Genomic DNA, 13,089 nt, shown 5'->3' with positions numbered 1-13,089 from the left:
CAGAGTCACACAGCTACTTTAAAGTGCACCTGACATGTAAAGTGACTTCTATTTTTCCTCCAGCAATGTTGAAGTTTAAATATGGAGGACATGGCAGCGTTAAGGACCTGGCCTCAGTGGAGCCCATCACAAGCCGCTGCTCAAGACTTAACCAGCTCTTACAGGTAAAACATCAGTCGTTTTTAATAAGAAATTTCATCTTGTGTCACTTTGCTGTAAAAAAAAAAAAAAAACCCAAAAAACTGTCATCCAACATTAACACTGATCAGGCATAACATTATGACCACCTGCCTAATATTTTTTTGGTCCTCCTTTTTGCTGTGTATTCTGACACCTTTCTATCAGAACCAGCATTAACTTCTTTAGCAATCTGAGCAACAGTAGCTCGTCTGTTGGATCGGATCACACGGGCCAGCCTTCGGTCCCCACGTGCATCAGTTAGCCTTGGCCGCCCATGACCCTGTCACTGGTTCACCACTGTTCCTTTCTTAGACCACTTTTGATAGATACTGACACAAGACACAATACTAGAGAGGAATCTATCATCTATAATATTGTCTATAATCTTGTATCATCTCCTGCCTCTGTTTGTTGTGTGATATTGTATCTGTGTAATGCTGATCTAGGGGAAGAGCAGCACTTATGGAGGAAGCGAGTTGAGGAGGGAGACCTTGTTGGATGCTTTGCTTCTGCTCTATCAGGAGTGCAGCTCTCCAGAGCTCATGAAAATCAAACATGTGGCCAGATTTGTCAACAAATGTAAGTGCTATTTAGGGAGTTAATGCCTGTGCTTGCTCACATTAATTTTTCATTTACCGAGATAAAGTCCTTAATTTACAATTCAAATCGGATCACGATATAGAGATTTTCATTTATCGGGTTGTGTTTGTGTGTGTCAGTCTCAGATGTGGTGGCAGAGCTCCAGCAGCTGCAGCCGTCTAAGAAGGATTTCGAGGTGAGAGCAGTGGTTGGTCGTGGCCGCTTTGCCGAGGTGCAGGTGGTGAAAGAGAAGGCAACAGGAGATGTATATGCCATGAAGGTGATGGACAAGGACACACTGCGCACACAGGACAACGTGAGTTACCTGTGTATTACTGATGTGGCTGAACTAGTATGAATTATTAGATATTTCAGGTAAAGAGTCTGAGATGTGGGCCCTTGTAGAAAGGACATTATTTAGTTACATTTACATTATTTACTGTCCAGTGTCACCTAAATGAGGATGGGTTCCCTTCTAAGCCTGGTTCCTCTCAAGGTTTCTTCCCCATATCATCACAGGGAGTTTTTCCTTTCCAAAATTGGGATAAAATCGTAACTTCAACACACTCTCTGCATTTGTTTACCTTGTCTTTCCTCTAGGTGGCGTTTTATGAGGAGGAGCGGGCCATTCTGGCTCTCGGTACCAGTCCCTGGATCCCACAGCTGCAGCATGCTTTTCAGGACCAGGATAACGTCTACCTGGTAAGCTGAGTTTTCTTTTCCAGTGGGGTTCAGTGATATGACGCGGTGCTAGGAATCCCAAGTGCGGAATTCATCTCTGAGCTTCACATGACCTCTGGTGAGGGTCGCACCATGTGTGAAAGGAAGCCCATCCCAAATAACATGACTTGTTTCAGAGTGTCATGTGACTTCCTGTTTCAAGCTTCACAATCGTGAGGAATGCTGCATGTTGTAAGGCAATAGATATATCAAGCACGGAAAGAATTTTTTTTTTTTGGGTTATAAAGCAGCTTTGTGTTAAAAAATAAAGACTTCAGCTGAACCTCTGATCAATTTAAGGGCAAAATTATGAAACAGCAAGTATAATAATTAATAGAAGAATTAAATCAATATTAATTAGATGGGAAAAAAGGATGCATTGTGTAAAGATTTTCACATATGTGCAACAAGTCATATGTAATGTTTAACAGCTGAAGCACATGATCATTATGGATCTTGAAACAGTAGCAACATTGGCATACAGTCACGGCTAATTTCCTTTGTGGAGCTGAAACAGAGCTTACATAAGAGCATTTTTCTTAAAAGGCGACTAACAGAGCAGCCATGGTTTGAATAGTCAGATCAATCTGCCTCTTGGACAGTGCCGGGCACTAACAATACAGCATTATGAACACCTGTAGGTCAGACTGAATGGAATGAACAGGCTGTTTATAATTAGTGTCATGGAAAGTGGTAAGGAATGACATCAGAAGGTAATAAAGGTATTCATGTGCTAGGACTGTTTTCAGCAAATTAAAAGGACTTTAACATAGGCTGCCTCGGACACTGCATTCAGCTCATTTCTTTGTGTCACTGTGACCCAGACAGCCAGAATGAAAGCTGCTAGTTCTCTTGTGAAACATGAAACAGAGAAATATGGACACTCATAAAGCTTTTGGTTAATTTCTGAGAATCATCACGTTAATACTGACCGATGCGTCATCCTGCTGGTGTTCTTTACTGCTAATCTGTTTGTCCTGCACACACTTTGTGTGCCACTGAGATATTAACGGTGGCCCAAGAGGATAACAGACATCTACTAAATGCTGTAAATGTTGAACAAGGTTACTGTGAAGTAGGATATTCAGATGTCGCTTCTCGTCTCATTGCCATGTTTATTATGACCAGTAGAGGGACTCTTAACCTTCTCTGGTCTTATTTCAAATGCACACACATAAGTCCTGGCATGCAGATTACCTCATCAAGCACACAAACATTTGATCAAAGACACTGCAAAGAGGCCTGGTTGCCAGATTATATCTGTTATTTTCTTTCCTACGAATAAATGGTTTACCCCCTGCATCACTAGAGACAGGACACATTAGAGATTAGAGAAGTCTCTCTTTAAAGACTGGCTATAACGGGGTTAGAAAGAATAGGAAATCACATGGGGGGGTACAGGTAGGGCTGTCAGATCCTTTTAAAAATGCATTCCAATTTGAATTTCATTAAATATTTAGTACTCAGATGCATCTGAATATTCATGAGCTTATAATTCGCTGCCGCAAAGAAAGTAGCAGGAGAGCAACACTGAGCTCTTATCATGTTTTTTAATCATGGATCTTAACGTTCGAGATTAGTTTTTATTTAACACCTTTTTTTTTTGTTGAGCCTATTTAGCTAGAAATCTTCACAAAGGATTAATTCACACAGTCAGGCTAATTGCATCTGATAGATTGTATACAGATTTGAACAGTGTGTGCAAACTACAACAAAAACATCAGCCTTTTGTTTTTTTTCCCCCCAGTAAAAACGTCACGCAATCAACATATTAATCTAAAATGACTGACAGCTGTGCAGGTGTTTTGAACTCTCTGATATTAACCCACCATCCTGGAGAGCATATATATATATATATATATATATATATATATATATATATATATATATATATATATATATATATATATTGATCAGGCATAACATTATGAGCAGTGACAGGTGAAGTGAATAACACTGATGATCTCCTCATCATGGCACCTGTTAGTGGGTGGGATATATTAGGCAGCAAGTGAACATTTTGTCCTCAAAGTTGATGTTAGAAGCAGGAAAAATGGACAAGCGTAAGGATTTGAGCGAGTTTGACAAGGGCCGAATTGTGATGGCTAGACGACTGGATCAGAGCATCTCCAAAACTGCAGCTCTTGTGGGGTGTTCCCGGTCTGCAGTGGTCAGTATCTATCAAAAGTGGTCCAAGGAAGGAACAGTGGTGAACTGGCGACAGGGTCACGGGTGACCATGGGTCATTGATGCACGTGGGGAGCGAAGGCGATCCAACAGACGAACTACTGTTGCTCAAATTGCTGAAGAAGTCAATGCTGGTTCTGATAGAAAGGTGTCAGAATACACAGGGCATGACGGGTCAGGGAGACCAACACAATATTAGGCAGGCGGTCATAATGTTATGCCTGGTTTTATATTTATATTTAAGGGTATATATAAGGGTTTTATGGTGAGTGTTTTATAGGGTTTTATGATGATGTTCAGGGGGATAAAGCTGTTTTAGTTTAAATGTAGGCGCTAGAAACGTTTTCCTGGACATTTTCACATTAGTTGCAAGAGCGGGAAGAAAGAGTCATGAAGGTTTCTTGTCTAAACTTTTCTAGTGTCTACACAGTGTCTTAATCTGTCACTTGTCTGCTTCAGTTTTGCCCCCAAGCACCAGGCGGTTACTCTAAAACCCTGTATATACACACACTACAGTTTCTAACATTGCCAAGTATTCTACAGAAAATGTCAGACAGAACTCAAGTTATTACATAACAAGGAACATAATCATGTCGCTGTTATATTCAGTGTGTGACATTTGGAAGATACAGATTTTTTTTTACATTTAGTGCAAAAATATTTAAGGTATTTAATGGGGTTGCTTTAAGATGGATAAAGAATTTGAATCAAATTCCACATAATTGGGTAGCCTGATATCCTGAGAAGAAATCAGACTTTTCCCTTTCGCAGCACTTGGGAATGCTACACTATCCTTAACATGTTTATGTTAAGAGTTTAAAGGACGTGATGGCAGTTAACAGGTTCGATAAGTTTGTGAAGTCTCCAACGTGCATTTCGTCTCCCTCTAAACCGGTGTTTTCACAAAGCACTGGATTTATGTGGCTGCACTTCGTTAATTCCTCCCTTGCACATATGTTTTGACGTACCGTGAGAATGGATTTGGTTTGTGCGAAAGCCCCTGTGAAGCCCCTGCTCTTGTGTGCGGGGTGTGGTGAGATTTGAAAGCCTGCAGCACAAAAGCGGGAGTCTCATGAGAGTAAACACAGACAGTTCTATCTGCACTAATGATTTTTCTTATTCCAGAGTAAACTCCCATCCGCCCTCTTCTCACTGGCCGCTTCCTAAATCACGACCTGTGCATACTAAATAAAAATAAAAACAAAAGAAGGAAACAAGCAAACATACCCCCCCCCCCCAAATCTGTCATTGTCTGAGCTTAAAAGAACCTCACTACCTTGTTGCTAGGTAACGTGGGCTAGAATGCTGCGGCTGCCGTTTATGGTCTGGCAGCTTCGCCTTCCATTCATGCTGCGTGTGTGTTGCCTCGCTCACATTCCCTAAAAAACACACAGGAGCTTTGAGACTGTGTGGTGACGCATTTACACACACACACACACACACAGAGCTCTGCAGAGTGCCCATTCTGGAAACCCGGTGGTCTCTGTATGCTTCTGTGGTGTTGTGCATGCCTAGCTTCAGGGTGTTTACCACTGACTCTCTGAAAGGTCCTGAATCAGAGACTCTTCTCCATGTGAATGCGTTTGCCCGAAAAATGGAGTCATGAGCGCGATGACGCCATACTGAATCAGACATATCGCATCCAACTGCACACAGGGCCGAGCAAGCATCTGGCACCCTGTCTCTCAGAACAGAGCAGATCCGACACGCATCCGAGCTGCACGTTTGAGAGGAATGAAAAGTGGGCGATCGCAATTGGAAACTTGAAATTGAATTTCAGTTACTTTATAATACTACACTGACAAGATAGTGCAGGCATCAGCAGTAGGGCTGCAGTTATATCACATACAACGAGGGGGAATAAACATTCATACACTTTTGATTTTGTTATTTAATATATCTTTAATGTGTATCCTTTGCGCACACAATGTCTTTGACTAATGAATAAAAAAGTACTTGTCTGTATTTTAGGCATAAACAAAGATATAAGAGGGGAAAAAATAATCAAAATGACATTTAGTACTTTGTCGCAAAGCTGTTGTTTGTGGTTATGGCATTAATAAGCGATTTAGTTGTAGTCTTGGCAAATCATCAACAATTCCCAGTGGTTATGAACTCCCCTCTGATGGATCGGCAAAATCTATAAATTATCACTTGAAACCTATATTTATAGTTCAAGAGATCAATTTATAGATCACCCAAGCTTCTAGAGTTATTTTAGCTGCATGTAGCCGTAGCTGTATGTCCATCGCTCCCTTGAGTCCCAGCTTCATTCATGTTTCCGTCGATGTCTCATATCATGACGCTCCCAACCTTCGCAGTGTACTTAGTCATGATTGCGCAAACAAACCTGACTTCTATTTTGGTTTGGTCTGACCAGATTATATTGTTACTGTGTTCTCTTAGACACACATCTCAGTAATTGCTACTCCCGCTATCAGTCCGAGATCCACATCTACCATCTCCAGTTTGTCCTCTGCGTCCTGCGTGAAGACAAATGTCATTTATCTGAAAGACAGGTATTAGGCAGTGGATGTGCGAACACTATGGAAATTTCAAGCACTTAACGTGGAATACGTTCTGACATCCCGAACCCAGGCAACTGAACTAAGATAAAGAGATAACTTTATATAAGCATGTTGCTGCCGGGTCTTATGAATAATGCATGACAGTTTTTGCATATTGAATGAGTTTGTGTAATAACCAATCTGAAAGGTACCAAACTTTTATTTTGATCAAAGTTATTTATCAGTTATCTAATACTTTTGCTGTAAGCATGTAGCAATGTAAGGAAAGCGTGATATTTGATGCATCTGTTTCAGTACCATACTGTTTCTGTAATATCAGCACAATCAAGCTCCACATTTATTTAAGACTAATAATTAATGGATATAAAAGCATAGTGTTACATAGATAACGGGAGTGATAAAAGGAACCAACTTGTTAGAACAAATAGAAATATTGCAAAATACGCTTATACTGCCAAAAGTTTTGGGACACCCCTCCAAATCATTGAATTCAGGGGTTGGGCTCGGCCCCTTAGTTCCAGTGAAAGGAACTCTTAATGCTTCAGTATACCATGACATTTTGTACAATTGCATGCTCCCAACTTTGTGGGAACAGTTTGGGGATGACCCCTTCCTGTTCTATCATGACTGTGTACCTGATAGAACACCTATGGGATGAATTAGAGTGGAGACTGTGAGCCAGGCCAAAACTGGGACGTCTGACTTTACATGCACTTGAATGTAATATGGAGTTGGCCTGCACTAACAGCTTTCCACAAGGTTTAGGAGTGTGTTTATGGGAATTTTTGACCATTCCTCTAGAAGCGCATTTGTGAGGTCAGACACTGATGTTGGACGAGAAGGCCTGGCTCACAGTCTCCGCTCTAATCCATCCCAAAGGTTCTATCAGGTTGAGGTCAGGACTCTGTACAGGCCAGTCAAGTTCCTCCACACCAAACTCACACATCCATGTCTTTATGGACCTTGCTTTGTGCGCTGGTGCACAGTCATATTGGAACAGGAAGGGGTCATCCCCAAACTGTTCCCACAAAGTTGGGAGCATAAAATTGTCCCAAATGTCTTGGTACGCTGAAGCATTAAGAGTTCCTTTCACTGGATCTAAGGGGCTGAGCCCAACCCCTGAAAAACAACACCTGAATTCATTGATTTGGAGGGGTGTCCCAAAACTTTTTGTCAGTCTAGTGTATGTGATTTTCTTAGATCTATGTGATTTTCTTAGATCTATAATCTAAACTGTTATGCTGTTTATGTAACTAAATCCTATTAATAAAGTATGATGTGAAAAATAATCCACTTTGTTGTGGGAACAGTAACTCTGCTTCAGGTTGATTTGGGTGTTGATTATTTGTTTCATTACTGTTTCACGTAAATCCTGGCACTCGTGATTTACACAGCTTATATTGACACATGGCAGTGTTCCTTCGTGATGATCAGGGGGTCATTTTTGGAAGAAGGAATTTTGTATATGGTTTACCACGAAGGTACAGAGAATACTCAACCCCCAACCTTTACATTAAAACAAAATAATCCCATACTCCTGTCCTAGTCCAGTGGATAAATGACAGATCTGGTAACTTTGTCTGTCTGTAATTGCAGCTGAATGGCATTGTACTTGAACTGATCGCCAGATACAGTCATTGCCCCTTGAGCCATTCATACTAACTGTAGCCTGTGGTGTTTAGGTAATGCTCTTGTTGTGTGGGGTAGATTAAATGTGCAGTTTGTAATAATTGAAGGTATTTCTAGGCCGGTAATAAGTACATGATTCACTCTGTTGCCATACAATGAATCAAGCTATTTCCTGACATTAAACTTCCTGTAATAAGCTTTGCATAGCTCTGTCATTTATCTTTTAAAAGCAATGGGTGGGGTCGTAGTTTGGAAATGAGTAGGCTTGTCAGTGTTTTTGGTGCAATTTCAAGTCATCTTGCAGGCTGTGGAGGACTATAAAAAGCTGAATTGCCGTTTCTCAAGTTGCCACTTAAGCCAATTAGTTAACTGGGTAATTATCACTCGAACGTCTAATCACACACAATTATTTGACCCTTTTTGATTCAGATTCTCGGTTCTTAAACATAAACGACCCTTATTGGTGCTTTCTCCAAGGACAGGCCTGTGCCTCAGCTTGTTATTAGTCGATACCGTGATGTTTTTGAGCTGCATGCATCATGTCCTTTGCTTTTATTACTCGGAGAGGAAAGGAACTGCTCACACTAGCACATTGACCTATTCTCACCAGCCAGCTTATCGGTGCTGCTGAGCCTCACAGGCTGAGCATCAGAAGCACTTAATTCTAATCCACCTGCTGCAGAACCTTAATAGAGACAGGTGTAAACAGATGCGCTGTGCTTGTGGCTCTGTGTGTGTATATGTGTGTGTATGTGCTATGCTCTAATCTCCCTAAGCGCAGAACGTTATCTGGATTTGTGCCTGTAGGTGATGGAATACCTACCTGGAGGAGATCTCATGGCACTGCTGAACAGATACGAGGATCAGTTCGACGAGTCGATGGCTCAGTTTTATCTGGCAGAGCTGGTGCAGGCCATCCACACTGTGCACCAGATGGGATACGTCCATAGGTGAGCTGCTTTGTTTTGAGGGTTTGGGGTGCTGGGGAAAAGCATATCATTGAAAGAGAAAGAACGAGCTGAGAAGTAGTTCGGTTACAGGTATAATTCACTTCATACAATTACCCAAATATATATCCATTATATCCAGACTTGAACGCTAATCAGAAGTTACGGGAGAGTTGCACATACACTATATTGCCAAAAGTATTCGCTCACCCATCCAAATAATCAGAGTCAGGTGTTCCAATCACTTCCATGGCCACAGGTGTATAAAATCAAGCATCTAGGCATGCAGACTGTTTTTACAAACATTTGTGAAAGAATGGGTCGCTCTCAGGAGCTCAGTGAATTCCAGCGTGGAACTGTGATAGGATGCCACCTGTGCAACAAATCCAGTCGTGAAATTTCCTCGCTCCTAAATATTCCACAGTCAACTGTCAGCTGTATTATAAGAATGTGGAAGTGTTTGGGAACGACAGCAACTCAGCCGCGAAGTGGTAGGCCACGTAAACTGATGGAGCGGGGTCAGCGGATGCTGAGGCGCATAGTGCGAAGAGGTCGCCAACTTTCTGCAGAGTCAATCGCTACAGACCTCCAAACTTCATGTGGCCTTCAGATTAGCTCAAGAACAGTGCGCAGAGAGCTTCATGGAATGGGTTTCCATGGCCGAGCAGCTGCATCCAAGCCATACATCACCAAGTGCAATGCAAAGCGTCGGATGCAGTGGTGTAAAGCACGCCGCCACTGGACTCTAGAGCAGTGGAGACGCGTTCTCTGGAGTGACGAATCGCGCTTCTCCATCTGGCAATCTGATGGACGAGTCTGGGTTTGGCAGTTGCCAGGAGAACGGTACTTGTCTGACTGCATTGTGCCAAGTGTAAAGTTTGGTGGAGGGGGGATTATGGTGTGGGGTTGTTTTTCAAGAGCTGGGCTTGGCCCCTTAGTTCCAGTGAAAGGAACTCTGAATGCTTCAGCATACCAAGACATTTTGGACAATTCCATGCTCCCAACTTTGTGGGAACAGTTTGGAGCTGGCCCCTTCCTCTTCCAACATGACTGTGCACCAGTGACCAAAGCAAGGTCCATAAAGACATGGATGACAGAGTCTGGTGTGGATGAACTTGACTGGCCTGCACAGAGTCCTGACCTCAACCCGATAGAACGCCTTTGGGATGAATTAGAGCCTGAGACTGAGAGCCAGGCCTTCTCGTCCAACATCAGTGTGTGACCTCACAAATGCGCTTCTGGAAGAATGGTCAAAAATTCCCATAAACACACTCCTAAACCTTGTGGACAGCCTTCCCAGAAGAGTTGAAGCTGTTATAGCTGCAAAGGGTGGACCGACGTCATATTGAACCCTATGGATTAGGAATGGGATGTCACTTAAGTTCATATGCAAGTCAAGGCAGGTGAGCGAATACTTTTGGCAATATAGTGTACATGGCGAGTGTTGATTAAACCTGAGGTATCTCTCAGTTACATATAATCTGAAAATTTTTTTTTTTGAGCAATTCCAATGTAAGGTAGTTCTGATGTAACCATAATATGTCAGGCTGAAATTTATGCCTTTGGGGGTAAATACCCTCAAAAGAAATTTGCGCTCCGGAGTGACACAACAGAAAAGTGTGTGCCTAATTGTCTGGATATTCTGTGGCCAGGAGCCAAGCGATCAGTCTTGACTGTGATCTCGAGGTGGGAGTGATAGCATACTCTCTCTGCCCTGTCAGCTATGATGACGCTAGATAATCATGGGCATCTGTGAGCTCATGTATGTGGAAGAGGGCAGGTACATCTTCCCTCTGAATGTGCGAAGCTGCCTGTGATGCTGCATAAGCAGCAGTAGCTGACTTTAAGGTGTATATTAGGCAGCAAGAGTTGGACCTTACCTGATTGGGAGCTGTCTGGAGCGAAAGAATTGTCAAGTGACCCATTTTGGGAGAAAAATGTTGATAAAAATTCAGTGTCATTAGGTAGCAGTGTCAGTTTTCACCATTTCATAACCTTGATTTAAAATCACGTGGCTTCAGTAAGTTGTGAGCATGAGTAACTGTCTGTAAGTGAAAAATGCTAAATAATAGGAAGTGCTGGATCAAGTGTTAATTTATACGCTGCTGAATAACGAGAGTGGAAGCCATATTCCCTGATTAATGTGATAATTACCACTAGGTAATATTATATTGACAATATGCAAGATTCATTAGATGTTTATATCAATGCTTGCCATTTTCTCTTTCACATATCACTGTATTAGTCTTTTTAAAGTCGTTTTACTTTGATTATACGTTTAAAGGAGTCACAATTTTTTGGGGATTGTGGTATATTTTTTCACTCTATTTACTTTTATTAAAACTATACTTTTTCTTTACAGGGACATAAAACCAGAGAACGTTCTTATTGACCGTACGGGACACATTAAGCTGGCAGACTTCGGCTCTGCTTCCAAACTGACTGCAGATAAATCGGTAATCTTATCCTTTAACAATGAGAAATAATGTCCTGGCATTAGCTTTTGTCACGTTTAGAATGAGCCATGTAATTAAATGACCAGATTAATGTACTTCTGCAGTTTGTGGTATTATGATGATGGCGATGAAGAGCTTACTATTAAAACTGATGGTGGTTTAGGTGCGCTTCTGCAAGCTTCCAGTGGGCACACAGGACTTCCTGGCTCCAGAGGTTCTCTCAGCCTTGAATGGGGGTTCTCATGCCAGTTACGGTCCCGAGTGTGACTGGTGGTCTTTGGGGGTTATTGCTTACGAAATGATCTACATGAAGTCACCTTTTACTGATGGGACCTCGGCGAAAACCATCAACAACATTATGAACTTCCAGGTAAGACCAGCAGAAACGGTTCTCTCAGACGTGTATTTCTTTTTTTTGTTTGTTGATGATGTTGATGATGTTGTTGTTTTTATTTAGCCATACGTTTGTGCACTGAGGATTTGTCAGCTTATCAAGGCCATATGATGACTATCAAGTATACTTTATGATTAATTTATAATCTTTTGCTTCATATTATTATGCCTAAAGGGTTTTTTCAAGTTAACCTACAATGTACAATAAATAAAATGCATTTTTAATGACATATAAATATTGTAATTTTGCAGGTTGGTATTCATGTAATAAAATGTCTCCTTAAGTTAAATTCAAGAAATGACAACACCATGTCACTGATTATTTTCCTATTACAGCATGTCTCGTTTCATTGTTTATGTACATTAAACCATGATGCAAGGATAAGCATTGATCTCCATGTGAAAATAATATCCTCACATGCCTCATATTCAAGCTGTTTCTTTACCTCCAAGCGTTATCTGAAGTTCCCTGAGGATCCCAAGGCCAGCTCTCAGTTCGTGGATCTCGTGCAGAGTTTGCTGTGTGTGGCACGGGAACGGCTCGGCTACGAGGGCCTGCGCTCCCACCCCTTCTTCTCCACTGTCGACTGGAGCAGCCTCAGACATGGTGAGGATTTAACAGTGTCCCCTTAGGGCAGTTTACATAAATTGTGCTATCTTTAGGAATAGTTTATGGGCTATACTCAGTGCTGTTTCAGAGAGATCACCTTCAGAGCTAAAAGAGGACTGGTGGTTACTCATCTGAAAGCTTTGGACTGATGGAGGCCCAGTTTGTGCTAAGCAAAATGCAGCAGTTGGTTTAGAGAATGAACACCATGTAGCTGTTGGCCATTTCTTGATTTGCGTCCCTAACGATCGCTATTGTTGGGCGTTATCAGAGGATTAGCTTGCTAATGGAGTGTAGTGGGTGGATTTTGGGGTGAATTGGGTTACTGTGTGTCTAGTGTATGAATGTCCGCGTCAACGTTTATGCGTTATGAGGCATGCAGGTGTTCTCAGAGGGACATCCTGATTGTTTCTGCCCAGACAATGCAACACATCTTATACACACATCCACCCACACGAATACTATATATAGTCCTTCACACATCCAGTGCTGATAATTTATGGGAGAAAATACAGGATACTGCATTTGTGTTACATATATTAATGAAAAAAAAAGATGATTAGTTGTACCATTGGTATTGATTTGAAGATATGGAGCATACATAAAAGCACATTGTTCCAGCAATAATTTAATTCCTGAACCACTTGCGGGTGTTGTGGGGGTGTTGACTGGGGCATAGGGGGGTTGTAAGCACTGCTCATCATACCATGTAATGATCATTAGGCTTATAATGCTTAATATAGTTGATTTATACAGGACAACAAAAACAGTGGGAACATTATTATGGAAACACTGAACATCATATTAACAGCCTGTATCTAATAATAGTGTGTCTGAGTTTAGTTTCAGAACAGCTTCTGTCT

At 41.6% G+C, this 13,089-nt stretch overlaps 1 protein-coding gene across 4 annotated transcripts in view; it reads left to right on the top strand.

The window, feature by feature from the left end:
• cita (citron rho-interacting serine/threonine kinase a) overlaps positions 1–13,089 on the top strand; it is an 89,957-nt gene that overhangs the window by 3,311 nt on the left and 73,557 nt on the right. For all 4 annotated transcript variants that reach the window (XM_058382708.1, XM_058382706.1, XM_058382707.1 and 1 more), the window contains exons 2-9: positions 64–164; positions 627–759; positions 900–1,075; positions 1,360–1,461; positions 8,631–8,773; positions 11,133–11,226; positions 11,390–11,596; positions 12,073–12,226. In XM_058382708.1, coding sequence (XP_058238691.1) covers positions 66–164; positions 627–759; positions 900–1,075; positions 1,360–1,461; positions 8,631–8,773; positions 11,133–11,226; positions 11,390–11,596; positions 12,073–12,226 — 1,108 coding nt within the window. In that variant the 5' untranslated portion in view covers positions 64–65. The remainder of the gene's footprint in view (positions 1–63; positions 165–626; positions 760–899; positions 1,076–1,359; positions 1,462–8,630; positions 8,774–11,132; positions 11,227–11,389; positions 11,597–12,072; positions 12,227–13,089) is intronic.

Source organism: Hemibagrus wyckioides, linkage group LG28 (genome assembly GCF_019097595.1).
Source record: "Hemibagrus wyckioides isolate EC202008001 linkage group LG28, SWU_Hwy_1.0, whole genome shotgun sequence".
NCBI classification, from domain to species: domain Eukaryota; kingdom Metazoa; phylum Chordata; class Actinopteri; order Siluriformes; family Bagridae; genus Hemibagrus; species Hemibagrus wyckioides.
The sequence above is the reverse complement of the archived record's forward strand: the minus strand, read 5'-3'. Positions and strand labels throughout refer to the sequence as shown.